General features: G+C 39.8%; 1 protein-coding gene across 3 annotated transcripts in view; it reads right to left on the bottom strand.

Moving 5' to 3' along the window:
- LOC129850032 (immunoglobulin superfamily member 21-like) overlaps positions 1–16450 on the bottom strand; it is a 302686-nt gene extending 286236 nt beyond the window's left edge. Inside the window, exon 1 of one of the 3 annotated variants that reach the window (XM_055916662.1) lies at positions 15984–16450. In XM_055916662.1, the coding sequence (XP_055772637.1) occupies positions 15984–16122 (139 nt within the window). In that variant the 5' untranslated portion in view covers positions 16123–16450. The remainder of the gene's footprint in view (positions 1–15983) is intronic. The other 2 variants (XM_055916663.1, XM_055916665.1) reach the window with 2 other exon arrangements.
- Positions 16451–19052: the final 2602 nt, after the last annotated feature.

Below are 19052 nucleotides of genomic sequence, written 5' to 3'. Positions count from 1 at the left end.
GGCCCTACAAATGAAAAAACACTGAAGCTAGTCATTCTTTGGGAGCTGCGTCATGAGCCTAGAGGACACCGGCGCGCACCTGTTCCAAGCGTTAGTTTAGCCTGTTATATTTCTCCGGTCATCTTTTCACTCGTTATAGGAGTTAAAAACATCATAAAGTAGTTAATTTAAAGCGTTTTATAGCAATTTATATCCGTTTAGTGCGATTTTGGGACATTTATTTTTGCAACGATGTGAAAAGTTGGGCACGCTTTTCAGTTCATCCCGAACGCAGTTGACATTTCCACATGGCAAGAGGACAGCTTTCCACCAAAAGACGATTTCTCCCAAGAAAGGATCCTTTGCCCAAGATACTGATGGAAGAACAGCTCAAGGTAGGACATTTTTATTATGATAAATCGTGTTTCTGTCGAAACATTTTAGTGGCTTAGGACGCCATGTTTTTTGACGTAGCTTCGCTTGGCGCAAACTGTATTGAAAAGTAAGGATAAATTAAAAAATGTAATAACGCAATTGTATTAAGAATTAAATTGTCTATCAATCCCTGTCCACCCTATATTTTTTAGTCACGTTTATGAGTATTTATGTATAAGAGTAGATCACTGTCTAAGTGGCGCAAGGACCTTTTCTTTACCAGCTTGTCTACATTTCACATTGTCTAACCATGATTTTGGTGGCTAAATATAAACATTTTCGATCAAACTGTATATGCATGTTGTAATGTGATGTTACAGGAGTGTCATCGGAAGAATTCTGAGAAGGTTAGTGAAAAAATTAATATCTTTTGGCGATGTTGACTTTTATCGCTCACTTTGGCTAGAATCAATGCTGGGCTGCTAATTGCTATGTGCTAAGCTAATATAACGATTTATTGTGTTTTCGCTGTAAGACACTTAGAAAATCTGAAATATTGTCTGTATTCACAGGATCTGTGTCTTTCGATTCGTGTATGCTGTGTATTTTTACGAAATGTTTGATGATTAGTAGTTAGGTAAACACGTTGCTCATTGTAATTATTCTAGTCCATTTGTGATGGTGGGTGCAATTGTAAACTATGCCATCTACCTGAAATATGCACTTTTTTCTAACAAAACCTATCCCATACCATAAATATGTTATCAGACTGTCATCTAATGAGTTTTTTTGTTGGTTAGGGGCTATAAATATCTTAGTTTAGCCGAATTGGTGATGGCTACTGGTGTTGGTGGACAAATAAAAGATGGTGGATTATGCTAATGTGTTTTTAGGTAATAGATGTACATCTTTACATATTGTGTCTTCCCTGTAAAACAATTTAAAAATCGGAAATGTTGACTGGATTCACAAGATCTGTGTCTTTCATTAGCTGTATTGGACTTTAATGTGTGAAAGTTAAATATTTAAAAAAAATATTTTTTTTGAATTTCGCGGCACTGGTTTTTCAGTGGGGGGGGGGGGGGGTGTGCCGCTAGCGCCACGCTGATCCTAGACAGGTTAAGGGACATATTGGAGTGGCAACAGAAGAAACCCTTCAAAGGTAAGGCATGAATTCTATCGTTATTTCTGAGTTTTGTGTTGCGCCTGGCGGGTTGAAATATGATTGTCATGTGTTTGTTTGATGGGGTGCTGTCCTCAGATAATCGCATGGTTTGCTTTCGCCGTAAAGCCTTTTTGAAATCTGACACGGTGGCTAAATTTACAAGAAGTTAAACTTTATTTGGTTTATTGCACTTGTGAATGTATGAAAGTAAAATATTTCAAATCATTTGTTTTGAATTTCGCGCTCTGCAATTTCACCGGATGTTGTCAAATGGATCCCGCTGACGGGATTTTATCCATAAGAAGTTTAAAGACCTCAGCCACACAACTTACATGACATTTCATCTAAATTGATCTATTTATCTCTAAGAGAGCAAACTTTTATTTCGCTACCCATTACCTTTTTCTTTACTCTTATGTTAATCTCCAGCAGTGAATTTATGCGACTCCATTTATTTTTTGGTACAAACTTTCTATAAATTCATTTGATGCTCTAACCCAGGGACAGTTTTTTGAGTTGCTGGGTATGGAATTTAAAGATGATCTTTTAATTCAGATTTTTTGGGGGTCAGTGTTTGCAATGCTGTCAAATATTCACATAAACCTGCATCGATTTACTTCAAAAACGTAATGATGTTTCCTACAAATGCCATGCAGACTATCTTACTGGTGTTGAATGTTTATTTTTTAATTTAATTTATTTTTTTTACATTTTTTCCCCTTGTCCCAATTTTTCGTGGTATCCAATCGCTAGTAATTACTATCTTGTCTCATCGCTACAACTCCCGTACGGGCTCGGGAGAGACGAAGGTCGAAAGCCACGCGTCCTCCGAAGCGCAACCCAACCAAGCCGCACTGCTTCTTAACACAGTGCACCTCCAACCCGGAAGCCGGCCCGCAACAGGAGTCGCTGGAGCGCGATGAGACAAGGATATCCCTACCGGCCAAACCCTCCCTAACCCAGACGACGCTAGCCCAATTGTGCGACGCCCCACGGACCTCCTGGTCGCGGCCGGCTGAGACAGAGCCTGGGCGCGAACCCAGAGACTCTGGTGGCGCAGCTAGCACTGCGATGCAGTGCCCTAGACCACTGCGCCACCCGGGAGGCACGAATGTTTTTAATCTATTTTTATTTTTTATTTTATTTATTTATTTAACCTTTATTAAACTAGGCAAGTTTGTAAATAAGAATGTGTCCTTAACTATGACGGCCTACCCCAGCCGTCATTGTAATTGCAAAGTATGTTATAACACTGCTAATGATCCACAAAATAAGGATTGCATTCAACTTCTTATATAAATGCGTATCATGCTCGTGAATGAACAATACATTCTGTACTTTGCTGTGGCCCTGCATATTGTGATACAACGATAATCCCTCTCCCCATCATTATTTACAGTAGGTGGCAAAGTGTTCCACGCCTATTGCTGGTCCTATAAAAGTAGTGACACATCAGTAGAAGCTGAAGAGAGCTGTCACGTTCCTGACCTATTTCTGTTAAATTGTTATATGTTTAGTTGGTCAGGACGTGAGTTTGGGTGGGCATTCTATGTTTTCTGTTTCTGTGTTGGTTTTGGGTTGCCTGGTATGGCTCTTAATTAGAGGCAGGTGTTTGGCGTTCCTCTAATTAAGAGTCATATTTAGGTAGGCGTTGTCACAGTGTTCGTTGTGGGTGATTGTCTTCCGTGTCTGTACACCACGCGGGACTGTTTACGGTTTGTTCGGTTTGTGTAGCCTATGTTCCTATTCGTGCGTTTTCCTTGTTATATGTAAGTACGTCGTCTAGGTCTGTCTACACCGTTTGTTGTTTTTGTTAGTTTAATCAAGTTCGTGTTTCCAGACAGGATCTGCCAGAGCCGCCAACCTCAATACTCCTCCTCTTCCGAAGATATAGAGGAAGAGGAATGCCGTTACAAGAGCTTTGAAAGTACGCACATTATCATTATCCAACACGTGGCAGCTGTTTGTTAACCGAGTGCCACTACGAGCTATTTTTTGGGGGGGCACATGGGAAATTAACTCAGTGAACTTGTGTGACAAGTCCTGCGCTGGATCAAAGGTTTTAGCGAGCTGGGTGAATGTTGTACTAAATTACAGATGTTATGTGTTGATTATGTACTGTAGTGCTTATATAGGGGCAATGAAATTGATGAATGAAACTCTTCCCAAATACCCTGGCTAAGACCTCCAGTGGCTGAGGATTTGGCTAAATTACGTCTATGATTTTTGGTTGTCTCCCGCTTGACAGTTACACCTCAGGAATGCAATCCCCAGGAAGGAAAGCCTTGTCTATGGTTCAGAGGGAAGAAGTTGCCATGAATAATGGGACATAATCTCTTGTCATAAAATGCACAGCCCACACAATCCCCCCTCATCCCCGCCCGCCTGCGCAGCTCCGGCCTATTCAGACTCACGCCAAAGTGCAGATTAGGATGCTTCTCCTCTTTTTTTCCTCACCTAATCTGACAGCTGGACTTTCATGAAACCCAGAGATGGTGCATTCACTGTAGGGAATATTCGTTTAGATACTGTAACTGAAGATGCAAGTAACTGGAGTCCCTCACTATGCAAACATCATGTCAAATCAAAAATTATTTGCAGGTAGAATCTGCAGACAACAATGCTATGTTGATGGAAATGCAGATAAAGGATACATGCCTACATGTATGTAGCTAAGGAGGCCTTAAGGAAACAGACCCTCAAGGATGGAGGAGGGGTCCTAGCAGATGATATAGGGTGGAAATCGCAGGTATCACTGTCAGTGCTGGCAGGTATCACTGTCAGATGAAGGCAGAGGAAGAAAGATAAAGCACCTGCATACACTGGCACACACATTTATAGGGTTCTGCTGGGTTCATTGCACGGGAGGGCTTGGGCCTGCGATGGCTGATAGCACCAGCAGTACAGTTCAGACATTTAAATGTGCACGCTCATTACTCCAAGCAAGACGCTCCCTGCCCACAGAGACCAAATCATTGAGGATGATCTTTGAAGAATATTTTTGCCAGTAAATGTGCCTGTCCTTCCTTACATATTTCATTTTTTAGAACAGGCACCGCAGCGTGAAGACATATCTTTCGTCTTATCATCTCAAATTTGACATACTTTATAAATGCTAATGGAATCCGTGTTGATACTTTATTATGTGCATTTCTAACCTTGATATAGCACGCATCAAGGACAAGCAGAAGCCTATGGTTTAAAGCTGAGGTCATGGTGACGTTGAATAAATCTGCCGCTGCCTGGCAGGCAGATGTTCTGCCTCTCTTTAGGAATGTCATTGTATGAATGGCAGACAGAAGTGAAAAGGATAAGAATGAGTTAAGGTGTTGACAGAGATGAGAAATTGCCAGTGCTTAGGAGTGCTATTCTTAGAGGCTTAAGCCCACTGTGATGAACCATGAACACATATAAGTGGAACACTATTGTATGCTGAGACACTTTACCAAGCCTCTAATAAGGGGCCTAATGTGGGCACACAGTGGCACAGAAATTGTTATTACTCAGCAGCCATGTTTGAACATGATAAGCAAAACCACATAATCCATATTAGGATGTAGGAAACAGTGAGGAAAGACTACAGTAAAATTGCTGATGAAGAGATGTCAGAGCCCAACCTAGTTTGAGACCTACCTATTTAGCTAATATATACAGTACCAGTCTTACGTTTGGACACATCCACTCATTCAAGGGTTTTTCTTCATTTGTACTATTTTCTACATTGTAGAATAATAAGGAAGACATCAAATCTATGAAATAACACATGAAATCATGTAGTAACCAAAAAAGTGTAAAATAAATCAAAATGTATTTTAGATTTTAGATTCTTCAAAGTAGCCACCCTTTGCCTTGATGACAACTTTGCACACAGCGTAGCGGTTCGTGATCTTCTCTAGTTACGCTGTGATTGGCTCAGTGTTCTGACATTCATGGGGACACTGCGTCACCGCAAAATCTACAGGGAAGGCTTGAAAGTTCAAGTCCCCCTTGGGTGCTGCCATAGATTTACATTAGAAGTGCCCATCCAAGAAGACTCAAATCATTGGCCACAGATAAAATGAAGTCAAATCAGGTTATATCTATTAGCTTTGATTGGACTGATCATGTCAAGGTCATACTTTCAAAATCTTAGCTAGCAAGCTAGACAAGCAGTTATCATCATGAATCAAGTTGACAATCTACTGGCAAATCCTTTTCAACCCTTGTCATATGAAGAGAAATGATAGATAAATCGTATCGGTGCTCATCAGCCATTGGACATAAACATTACACAAAAAGTTGGAAATCGCAAATTCATCAATGAGTGGTTTGGAAGGAATCAGTGGCTAACTGCAAGTGTTGAAAATGCAATTCCTATTTTGTTTCCCCGGCCTGCTATTCGGTGGAGAGGGTGTGTGGTCCAAGTCTGTGTTTAAGAGTCTCTTTTCCAAGCTTAAAAGGATAATATTCACAAGCAACACCATGGCCCAGAAAATGTTGAATACATTGGCCATGCTGTCAAGTCAGCATGACTTCTGCCACATTCAAAACAACTTGAAAATCCTAACTGAGAAATCTCAGACTTCAGTGAGTTCAAGACAACAGGGAACTTGGGGGAAAAAAACTAGCTTTGACTGGGAAAATATGTTTTGAAAAGTCACCCAACTTGGAATTACAATTCGGGAACTCGGTCCTCTTTCTAGGGCTCCGACTTGAAGCTAACTGACGTCATGATTCACCCTTTTTTCTCGAGTTCTCAGTTGTCTTGAAAGCACTATAAATCCAGAGAATGCCAGACTTTGATGGCAAAGTTTGATGACAAAATTTCCCCACAAGAAGGACCGCGGTACCACCTTCCTGTTCAAGTGAGCACAGCACAACTGTCCAAAAATGGATTGTATGCTGCTGCATAAATTATGTTATATGCCAGGGAGATATGTATACTGTAGCTAAAAAGGTTATAATCAGTGTATGTTGTGTAGTAAGCTGTTAGTAGCCCATGTGCCTTACCCTAATAATTTGGTCTATTTTCACCTCTTAATTTAGCCTACTGTTCTGACTTGGTGGTGCACATGTAGCCTATAGCCTGTTTTAGAGAAATGTAGTCATTGAATATTGTAAGAGCTTTCATTGTCTGCTTATATACCCACTTTATTTATCCTATGGTTCTGAATTGGTGTACAGGGAGAATACTGTAAGAACGACCCATGTTCTGAATTCTGTGGCTGTACATTTCAAAAGTGCTGAACGTTCAATCAGGAGAAACGACAGGGATTATCCAGTCGCAGTACATTTTAATGACCTAAAGCATGACATTTCTACCTTTTAGATTTTGTGGCATAGAGAAAGTTAAGATATCAGACAGGGGAGGTGATATTAATAATACTCTTGAGTAAAAGAGAATGTTTTGGGATTTTCACCCTCCAGACATTATTTCCTAAAGGACTTAATGATGAAATGCCTATGTATGTTATGTTGTGAATTTGAACATGAATTATGTCTCTATTTAAGATTACTCTGATGTTTTTCGTACGATGTACCCAATGAATAATGAAAACTTGCTATGTCCTCATTGTGGTTTTACAGACGTGTTTAATACGTCTTATTTACACACTTTTGTAATATTTATGAAATGCATATTGTTATATTTGGTAGCACTTATTTGTTTTTCCTTTGCCTCCAATCCCTTTCGATGCGTGGAATGGATGTGGGTGGGGCTAGGTCTTCATAAGGGTGCTAATTTAAAAAAATTAACAAAAGCTCTAACAAAGGTCGTGAGGCTTATTAAATATCCGTGATACTATCAAGAGCAGTGTGCGGTTTCCTTTTTCCTTCAAAAGTGCTGAACAAATTGTTATATTGACTACATCTGTCTTAGCTCACTCATTAATGTCTTAATCGAAATTATGGATTGCCTCTTATCCGGTCATCGTTCCTTTATGACATTGTTTGTAAATCTCAATTGTCAGTAGAAACCACATTTGCAAGTCAGCCATATAATCTATGTTTTTTTAAAAGGCAGTAAATGAGACTGAATGAACTGTTTCGCTGCCAGACAAGGCTTCGCTGATAGACAGGTGTAGCAGTGGTAAGGATTCACTCCATGGTGCTGAAAAGAAAGCTCTGCTGTTGGGACAGCTTTATGTAGGCCCTAACAGTTTGTGGGCACCGTTTGTCACCTTTAGAGTGCAATTAAGGTATTGTTTAATGTTGTGTTGTGTTGTGTAGTGACTTTGCTGGTATGCATCTAAAAACATATTTTTCGTTTGCCCAACCAAGATTTACATGCTAAAATCGCCAGTGGTATTATGCTACTTTGAGCAAGGCACAAAGCTTTCATGTACAAACGACTCACACATACCAAGTTATAATGGGTGACGCTTATTGTATATTGCCAAAGATTTTAGGATTTTTGCAATTTTTCTATCAAGGGAGGGAACCTACCTCTAAATTCCACCATGTGCTCTATAGAGATCATGGAAAGAAGTCACAACAAATATTGTTATGTCATTTTTTGGGGTTACTTTTCATTTAATTTTTTACTTTAGTTTATTTAGTAAATATTTTCTTGAAAGTAAAAATCTCTCGGTAAGGTTGTATTCGGCTCATGTGACAAATAACATTTGATTTGATTTGAAATATTATGCTTAACTGTTGGAACCCCCTGAACCTTTGTTTGCCTATCTCTGCACCAACAGCTTCTAGAGGAGTCAGAGTACCTTCAAAATCTCACACAAGCCAAACAGAGCAGCAAGCTAGCTCTTTTCAACACAGTCCAAAATCAAATCAATTCAAATCAGTGCAGGACTTCAGGGTAGAGGGGGAAGTTACAGTGCTTTTTGAACTCTCTTGCCCCTGGCATTTACTTATCTCCACGAATCGTAGTTTTTATCATATCTAAGGCCATTGACTGGGATGGCAGACTGCATTGCATCCATACAGGCCACGTAAAGTTCATCTGCCAGGACTTTCTCTTTTATTTCTTCCTACTACCCTACACAAGAGATGGGTTTTATGGCAGCGAGGGAAGATCAATTTGGCATAATGGCTACAGATTCTGTTGCATTATTCACATTGTGGGAGATGTAAGCCCTCTGGTGTCCCCTAGGACCTAAGACAACTTGGCAACAAGTCATCTTGGATGCGGAACCCATTTATGTGGATTACCTGTTAATAAAATATGTTAAAGGTTAATTAAGCTTTTTTTTTTTACAACCAAATCTCTATATTTGATGTAAACGTTATGTTAAAGAAGGGTCCAGACACTTCGTTTGCAATTTCACATCTTTTTGAGAAACTTACCCCAACCCCAACCAGAGATGGATTTCCTCATCCTTGTTGTGCAGTAAAAATATGAACAAAGGCTCAAAAAACACCCAAATATGTCCTTTTGGAAATGGAAAAGTTCTCAATATGGTTTTGCAGGTCTTTACATGTTGTACACATGAAATTGTGTCATTCAAAACTTTATCTGCAACATAAAATATAAAACAGATTCATATGTTGCCGTATCATGGCATGAATCTTTAAAAAATCGGTGATTAGGAACTAAAAACTAAAGTGAGGCCATTCCTCCCAAACTATACCACTATTTGAAGAAGACAGTAAACAAAAATACTGTCATACATTATTGAGTGTGGCAATGTAAGACAAACTCTGTAGGGTCTATTTGATGATAGGAAAATGAGTAAACCAGATGAGTACACACCGGTTTATACAAGTGTTTTTATATGACAGCTGAGCAGCATAATTGAGCAGCAGTTTGGAGCATTGTGTATTGGTGGAATCTAAACAACACATTACAGTTAATTAGGAAGAAAGCTCAAGCCCCACCTCCTCTCTCCTCTTCATTCTCTCTTCTGAGTCACAGTGTTCTTTGTGGATTTGTATAGCCCTCTTTTGACATTAAGGCGTCACAAGGCTTCAGCAAGTCCAAATTGCAAGGTTAAAATAGTTCCAAATGTACTTTCTGTGTACAATAGTCACTGGCAATTCAACAGGCAATTATTGTTCTATACTCTAGACGGAACAAAAACATCCCTACTAAAACATTGTTCAGGATATTGTTCGTAACAGATGCCCGCTCTAATCCCAAACATGTTTCCGGAAACACAATGCATGGTTGATGACCCTGCATGTAAAAAAGACACATATCAAATGAATAAGGTAGCTGCGCTGACCATACAATAGCGAAATAAAATGCAAATTAAAAAACACAGAGGGTAGGCTTTAGATTTGTTCATAATCATTTTATATAACTGCTGAAATAAAGCCTGGTGATTGGTTGATGGAGGAGCCACCACAGCCCACTTTCCTGCCAATATCTATTCTTACTTCCTGTGAGTCAAGCCCAGCTGTCACTAGCAGACGAGGACAGTGAACAGGAAAGCCTCAGATCAACTCCAACACACAACTTTTTAACTCCCCACTAAATCTCCCCCCACTGTTATGATCCACTGCCTTTTGGACAGCCTGCCATGGAGCGAAGCAAGCCATCAAAGTAAAAGCCAAAACCAAGAAAGAACGCTCTATTTAAAACTACAATATCAAATATGTAATTATCCGATCACGAGATGTGGGTTGATAAAACTGAATCAGTACATTGGCCTATAACAGAGCAGAAATTCAACTACAGTGCTTAACCACCACACGGTATTTGTGTCTGTGGACTTGGAATAACACATGATGTTCAGTATCCCTGTGCCCTCTGACCCTGGTGTGCCTGAACAGCGATTATTACTCTCCTTATTCCTGTAATGGAGAGATGTTCCTATCAGACGACACCAGCAGCACATCATGAGACCACATCCTTTTTCCTGATTCAAATCAAAACACAGGACTTTGTTCTCCCCACATTGCCCTTTGAACCCATTTCCAGCTGTTTAGAGTTGAGATTTCAACTTAATTTCCTTTTCATAATGGTTTACCAAGACCATGTATCCATGTAATAAGGATGTTATATTACAATACAATATCTAATGAATCTATCAAATTCATAAATCTATCTAGTGGTATTTACAAACAATTTAGAGGAAATTGTATAAAGCATGAAAAAATGCATCACTCATGTAAAATGTATGCTGACAAAATGTGTCCTCTGCATTGATATTGTGTTTCTAATGTATTTGTTATTATGTTTGCATTTAGACCCTGACCCTGTGGAGGAGAGGGCAATGTGGGGAAATAGGATTATGGCTAGCTACTGTAGTTCATTGTAGAAAGTTAAACTCTGCTCTATGACCTGAATAATTGACATGGAATACATTACAGCAGGTTATAAATCAATGAAAAATATCCTTAGGCTTGTGTGTTATCCACAGACTCAAAACATGACAGGGACAGTAATTCAATACAAGTATTTGAGATTCAGCAATAAGGGACGACATTGTGCTGCCACAATGCGCACATCCATATAGATGAATAAAAACATCTCTCCATATGGGGGGTACTTATAAAGAGTGCCCAGCTAGACATATAAACAACCACTAGGCATTCAGCTGCTCTGGCAGAGTTGACTCACAGAGAACAAAAGAGAGCAAAACGTTTAAATGAGAATACACATGCCCATAGTTGGACAATGCTGCCAAGAAACATTGAAGACTAAAGGGCTGTTCTAATCTAAACTACTATGACACCTTCCCCTCGTTCTCTCACCCTCGAACAAGAAGGGCTCCCTTGGGAAAACGTCAGTGAAACGTCAATGGAGGGCTCACTGACTTGAGTGGAGTGGGAAGTGAAGAGTTGATGCTGCTTAGAATGCAGTGGGCCAATGTAGGCATATGGAGTTAATGCACTGCATTTTCAGAGCAGCATGAATCTAGTGGCAAGTAGCCCGACATTCCTAACTACGCTTTCGCTAGAAACAGAGTTGTCCCCTGACATTTTGTAGCAGATATGAGTCTGGCTAATGAAATCGTGATGAGGTTGCCCTGCCTGCAACTTCAAAATTAGGATCACCCTCAGCCCTTGAGGGAGTTGCTTCTTGGTCTAATGGTCATGACATTGTTTTCTCGTGTGGCAGAATAGGGTTCCGATCCCACCGGTGACAATGGCGCCCAACTGTGGGACGGTCTTTCATGGGGTAGGAGGTCATAGGGGGTATATGTAGAGGACATGAGCCAGGCTCATGTTGTCGTGATGAGGTAGCCCTGCCTGCGACTTCAAAATCAGTGTCATGCTTGGTTGAATAGGAAAGTGTCAAAGCTTTCACTCCCTCAATTGGTTAAAGGTGCAGCAGCATCATTGATGATTTGCATTCCCTTTCCTTAATCTTTTCGCCTCACTCCACCCACCAGAATCAATTCACTCTGCCCACATTTTTCACTTCACCTCAATTACCTTTCCTTCAAATGAAAACTAATGACTTATAGTATTTTGCCTCCATCCTTTGCTTTCAGTGACCAATTGATTAGACTGCTCAATCACTATATTTCATATTTCTTATGTGTTCAAACCTTTTATAAATGGAATAGGACAGTAAAAAGGCAGCCTATAGATTGCATCTAGGTATTAAAGATGCACTATGCATAAATCGCTCCGCCATTTCCTGTTTGCTAAAATTCTAATAGTTAGACTTATTTCAGTTTATGTGATAAAACAAGCAAGTATAGTGTAGAGAATCATTGTACCATCTAAATTGCTGTGAAATATATATTTTCCATAACCCAAAATATTGTATTTTCAGCTGTTTGAAGCTGGTGTACAAAACCGAAGGGTAAAAGAGCAGAAACTAAATTTAAGAATGAAACATTCTTAAATTTAAACACGAAGAACAGATCTACCACTTAGACTTGCTATCAATGAGAATTATAAATATACAGTACCAGTCAAAAGTTTGAACACACCTACCCATTCCAAGGTTTTTCTTTATTTGCACTATTTTCTATATTGTAGAATAATAGTGAAGACATCAAACCATGAAATAGCACACATGGAATCATGTAGTAACCAAAAAAGTGATTAACAAATTGTCACACCCTGGCCTTAGTTATTTTTGTTTGCATTATTATTTTAGTTAGGTCAGGGTGTGACATGGGGATGTATGTGTTTTGGTTGGTCTAGGGGGTTGTATGTTTAATTGGGCAGTGTCTTGTCTAGGTGTTTGTATGTCTATGGCTGCCTAGATTGGTTCTCAATTAGAGACAGCTGTGGTTTATTGTCTCTGATTGGGAGCCATATTTAAGGCAGCCATAGGCATTTGGGTCTGGTGGGTAATTGTCTATGTCTATGTTCTATGTTGCATGTGTGCACTTAGTTCAGTTTAGCTTCACAATCGTTTGTTTTGTTCATTTTTGTAAGTGTTTGTTTTGTCCTTCATTAAAAGAAGATGTATTTTTCACGCGCTGCGCCTTGGTCCTCTCTTTCTCAGCAAGATGATCGTAACACAAATCTAAATATATTATATATTTGAGATTCTTCAAAGTAGCCACCCTTTGCCAGGTTGTCAGTTTTGCACACTCTTGGCATTATCTCAACCAGCTTCATGAGGTAGTCACCTGGAATGCATTTCAATTAAATGGAGTGCCTTGTTAAAAGTGAATTTGTGGAATTTCATTCCTTCTTAATGCGTTTGAGCCAATCAGTTGTATTGTGACAAGGTATGGGTGGTATACAGAGATATCCTTATTTGGTAAAATACCATATCATGGCAAGAACAGCTCAAACATGCAAAGAGAAACGACAGTCCATCATTACTTTAAGAATGTCAGTCAACTTTGAAAGTTTCTACAAGTGCAGTCGCAAAAACCATCAAGCGTTATGATGAAACTGGCTCTCACAAGGACCGCCACAGGAAAGGAAGACCCAAAGTTATCTCTGCTGCAGAGGATAAGTTAATCGGAGTTAACTGCACCTCAGATTGCAGCCCAAATAAATGCTTCACAGAGTTCAAGTAACAGACACATCTCAACATCAACTGTTTAGAGGAGACTGAGTGAATCAGGCCTTCATGGTCGAATTGCTGCAAAGAAACCACTACTAAAGGACACCAATAAGAAGAAGAGACTTGCGTGGGCCAAGAAACATGAGCAATGGACATAAGACCGGTGGAAATCTGTACTTTCGTCTGATGAGTCCAAATGTTTTATTTTTGGTTCCAACCGCCGTGTCTTTGTGAGACGCAGAGTAGGTGAACGGATGATCTCCGTATGTGTGGTTCCCACCGTGAAGCATGGAGAAGGAGGTGTGATGGTGTGGGGGAGCTTTGCTGGTGACACTGTCTGTGATTTATTTAGTATTCGAGGCACACTTAAGCAGCATGGCTACCACAGCATTCTGCAGCGAAGTGCCATCCCATCTGGTTAGCGCTTAGCGGGAAAATATATATTTTTTCAACAGGACAGTGACCCAGCACACCTCCAGGCTGTGTAAGGGCTATTTGACCAATAAAGAGAGTGATGGAGTGCTGCATCAGATGACCTGGCCTCCACAATCACTCAACCCCAAACCCAATGGAGATGGTTTGGGATGAGTTGGACCACAGAGTGAAGGAAAAGCAGCCAACAAGTGCTCAGAATATGTGGGAACTCCTTCAAGAAAGCTGGAAAAGCAATGCAGGTGAAGCTGGTTGAGAGATTGCCAATAGTGTTCTGTGAAGAGGCGACTCCGTGATGCTGGCCTTCTAGGCCGAGTTGTCCAGTGTCTGTGTTCTTTTGTCCATCTTAATCTTTCATTTTTATTGGCAAGTCTGAGATATGGCTTTTTGGCTTTGCAACTCGCATCCCGGAGTTGCCACTTCACTGTTGACGTTGAGACTGGTGTTTGCAGGTACTATTTAATGAAGCTGCCAGTTGAGGACTTGTGAGGCGTCTGTTTCTCAAACTAGACACTCTAATGTACTTGTCCTCTTGCTCAGTTGTGCACTGGGGCCTCCCACTCCTCTTTCTGTTCTGGTTAGAGACAGTTTGTGCTGTTCTGTGAAGGAAGTAGTACACAGTGTTGTACGAGATCTTCAGTTTCTTGGCAATTTCTCGAATGGAATAACCTTCATTTCTCAGAACAAGAATAGACTGACGAGTTTCAGAAAAAAGTTATTTGTTTCTGGCCATTTTGAGCCTGTAATCAAACCCACAAATGCTGACGCTCGAGATACTCAACTAGTCTAAAAAATACCAGTTTTCTTGCTTCTTTAATCAGAACAACAGTTTTCAGCTGTGCTAACATAATTGCAAAGGGGTTTTCTAATGATCAATTAGCCTTTTAAAATTATAAACTTGTTTTAGCTAACACAACGTGCCATTGGAACACAGGAGTGATGGTTGCTGATAATGGGCCTCTGTACGCCTATGTAGATATTCCATTAAAAATCTGCCGTTTCCAGCTACAATAGTCATTTACAACATGAACAATGTCTACACTGTATTTCTGATCAATTTGATGTTATTTTAATGGACAAAGATATTATTTTCTTTTAAAAACAAGTAAATTTCTAAGTGACATCAAACTTTTGAACGGTAGTGTATATATAAATCACATTTCTATGTGAATTTTGTCAGGTGGCCTAAAAAGTTACATATTGCAGCTTTACGGAAAAATGTGTGCTTCAATGCTGTAGAATCTGGCCAGATCTTTGAGTGTCAGACAAATAAGCGAAATCTACTCTAACAGTGACTGTGCTGTAGCCTAGTTTGGCTAAATAAAAGTTATTGATCTACATCTTAAATGTAAGCCTAATGCAAGACAACAGGAGCCCATGCAATAGCCTTCAATTGTTTATAAAAAAAATATGCAGCAGTACACAATGCCTTGATCTTATGAGAAAGTTCCAGTATCCAGGCAGTTTTTCATCTGTTTCCTACTCCCCATTATAACTATTATACGTGGGAGATAAGTAAATGTACCAATTGTCTTCATTCACTGTTATTTTGTTATTATTAGAAGTCTGGTCCTGGCTGTATTCATGGGCTATGGAGAACACTTGAGCTAAGGCTGCATTCAATGTGAGTCGCCCAGGAGCCTGAAACATAACGGTAGCCTATAGCTGAATGCCATAATTCACAGGCAGCTAATCTGTTAGCGATCAGAAGTAGTAATGATAACAATCATAATAAAATAACAAGAAGAAGATAATTACTTGATTTCACACTGTAAAGTTTATGGACCATTTGCAAGAAATACCATGATGTGTGATGCACACTTCCTCCATCTATGCTTTCCTTTACCAAACCCTAGTACCCAACGATACCATATCTGAGGATGCCAGCAGTCAAAACTGAAGCTGCGGAAGAATACCATTTTAGGGTCTTCAAGGAAACCATTCACTTTATCGGAACGGGGAAAAGTTGAGGCAATTCTATGTGCATGCATATTGAATGCTATGGTTCATAATATGAGCGGCCAACATTTAAACTGTTTCAAATGTACATGGACTCCGCCATCTGCCTTCCACAGCGTCTCTGAAATTATGACCTCACGAATTCTTAAAATGTGAGAGGCTTTTTTTATTCAACTCTTACATACTGTCTTTTATGCATAAATGATGACTTACCAACGGCTAAATCCAGCAGATCTGCGAACAAGAGGAGACACAAAGAGAAGACAGTCATCTTTCCCTTATTTTGCAATAAATCCCAAACTCCATCTGCGTTTACATGCTCCCCATTTGTCGGCTGCGTAATCCCCACCATTCCAAAGGTGTGAGATCGAGAGGTGCCCACAAACTGTTCATGATGCAGTTCAAGTATAAATAGAAATATGATAAATTCGTTCCAAGTACACTTAAATTACAGCAAAGAGGACCAATAATCGTCAAATGAAACGGTTCCTCAACTGCGTAGAAAAATATTTTCCTGCTAGACAATCAACGTTAAGCAGTGCAGTCGATGATTAGAAAAAAATTATATAGGTTGGATGAAAATCTATGCTTCTCAGTCAATGCTCTTCTCTCTCGCCCGCGCGCTCTATCCTCCCGCCCTCCAGCACACACGCAAGCACACAGTCACTCCTGATCACTCGCTCTTTATTTCACACAATTTTCCTTAATCCTACCCTGGCTCTAAACCCTTCCCCCTCTAATTCTGTCCACTAAACCGATTTATTTCTGCAGGATTTTGTTTTTCTTTAGTGGAAAGGTTTTTAAAGATCATTATAACATCCTCTATACTGCAACGCCTTATTCTACTGTACATTAACGCAATGAAATGGGATAGTTTCAGCATCTTTAGCTGGCGCTATACTATAGCACCATCATCATGAAAAACTATGAATTAATCCCGAAGTGCTCCTTGCCCCTATTAAAAAAACAGAAAACCTTTTGCCCCAATATTTGCATTTTAGTAGCCTGCGCAAAGCTCCTAATGCAAGTGTAGGATTATGTCAGTTTCTCTCCCCTCCTTTACTCTTTATCATGAGTATGTCCCATGATCAAATACAAATGAGGTATGGATGTTATTGTGAATTTAGTGTCCACACATACTTTATTTGTAAACTCTGCATTTTGCCAATTCTTGAAAATCATCCACAATAGATTGAATAAGGCATATGCATATGTTATCCTCTATGCACTCACTGCAGATGCTCACAAAATGTCATCAAATCAGCAGAGTTAGATTTTGAACTCAGAGACAGCGTTGCTACTGGAACAAATCTCGATGAAATTGTATGTTCTCACTGTACACAAACAGACACCTGAAGTTGCTTCAAGGTTCACATAATGCAAAATGTTTGTAGGGTTTATCCTATCCTATGTTCACTTCCACCCACAGACCAGGTTGTAATCCCCAATATTATTGAGTATACAGTATGCACTCTGATTTTTAGATAAATAGCAGTAGCTTACAACAATGGATTTGGAGCAAATGGTGGCATATTTGATTCTCTTTGGTCAGTGGATTGTATAAAGATGTTTGCATTTTGAATGACCTTGCCTATAAAACAAGGAGAGAGAATACATAAAAAGAGAAAAATAGAAGGAAAAAGTTGTCATAAATGGCTAAAGACAGTCTTATTCCCTGGAGCATTTAATTGCACTGCTGTAGAGAAACTGGCCTCAGTGCAGAAGAGGCTGCTGTCTGGGATAAGGTCTGCAGTACTAATGCACTATCACACATCTCTAGAGGGCAGTGTCAACAACAATTTATTGAGGTAACAGAGCTGAACGTGTTCCTGTCCATATGGCACCTGCCCCATGAACAAAGAGGGGTCTGCAGTCTCGAGGGGATACACATCTTTTACTGTTGTCATGTATGGTGTGGCCAGCACAGGTTTCATACCAACAGAAATTAACTTAGGGTACACAAAGGGATGCCTTTGGTTCGATAAGCCGTAAATGGTGTTTATTCCTTTATTTGTGGACTGAAGGATAGCAGGGGAGAGTCAGACTGACACAGAGGTAGATAGGTAAATATGGTTAAGTCTAAATCCTGTTTTATTTTGTCCCAGATACCTTCCACAGTATTTATTTGTATCTATCTTTAACTGAGTTACACTGGTCGGAAGACATTCTCTGTTTTCATTTACACCTGTACTAAAAATGCACTTGTACTGTATACCACATGCATAGCAATAGCATGTCATACCATCCTTTGCCACTCATCACATTTTTTTGCTTCAGGACAGAAAAAACGGAAAATACAATGCATTGAGGAAGATTTGTTTCCAGGGTCTGTTTAAGGTGATGCTACAGAGCTTTTGTATAATTTCAACCAGTAGTTATGAAAGTAGCGCTCGTGAGCAAAAACGGGTCAGCAAAAATGTTGCACAATTGTGTACAACGTCCTCCATTTTGTATGATATGTTACCTTCTGTAAAAAAAATTGTTGTGCAATTGGTATGTTACGAATTTGTAAGTGCTGAAGATCCCATTCAATCTCTTTAAGCAGTTACATCAAGGTTTCTGAACGTCATGGCTCAGTTGGAAGAGCATGGTGCTTGCAATACCAGGGCTTTGGTTTCGATTCCCACGGGGGACCAGTATGGAAAAAAAGTACTGTATGTATTCACGCACTACGGTAAGTCGCTCTGGATAAGAGTGTCTGGTAAATGTTATTATGATATTTTGCTGCTGGTTGGAACACAATAATAGTTTAGAATTTTGCACCAAAGAACACATTCTATTCTCAAAAGCAAGGGTATGTGTACAGTACAATATGGCTCTGTCCTTTCCTCCCTCTTATTCCTGAAACTCAGGTTCTTATATGGTGCAAGTGCTCATTTTCAAAGAGATTACAGCACATATCTGTCTGAGGCAGAATTGCATGGATATTATGCATGGGAGACGACTCAGAAGTCTTCCAGCAGGAAACATTGAAATGTGCCCTTACCATCACCACCGATTAGGGCTGATTTCTGAAAATGGGACGAGAACAGGCTTGAGGGGTTGACCAGGTTAAAACCTGCTGTAGACATGCTGGAGCTGCAACATTTTATGTCATGCAGCCTGTGTAGGTACAGACAATAAAACCTTGATGTCAGCTTAAGGTATTTCCTAGAGCTGCTACCTCACATGCTACCTCTCACGACCTGTAGAAAGATATTGTACTATAGTCATGTATATTTGATTGAGGTGTGGCTATTTGGCCAACTGAATTAGTTTGTATGACCTCTCGGAATTTGAAAG

The sequence above is a fragment of the Salvelinus fontinalis genome, chromosome 3, assembly GCF_029448725.1.
Source record: "Salvelinus fontinalis isolate EN_2023a chromosome 3, ASM2944872v1, whole genome shotgun sequence".
Classification (NCBI taxonomy): Eukaryota; Metazoa; Chordata; class Actinopteri; order Salmoniformes; family Salmonidae; genus Salvelinus; species Salvelinus fontinalis.
This window is presented reverse-complemented; position numbering and strand designations above follow the sequence as displayed.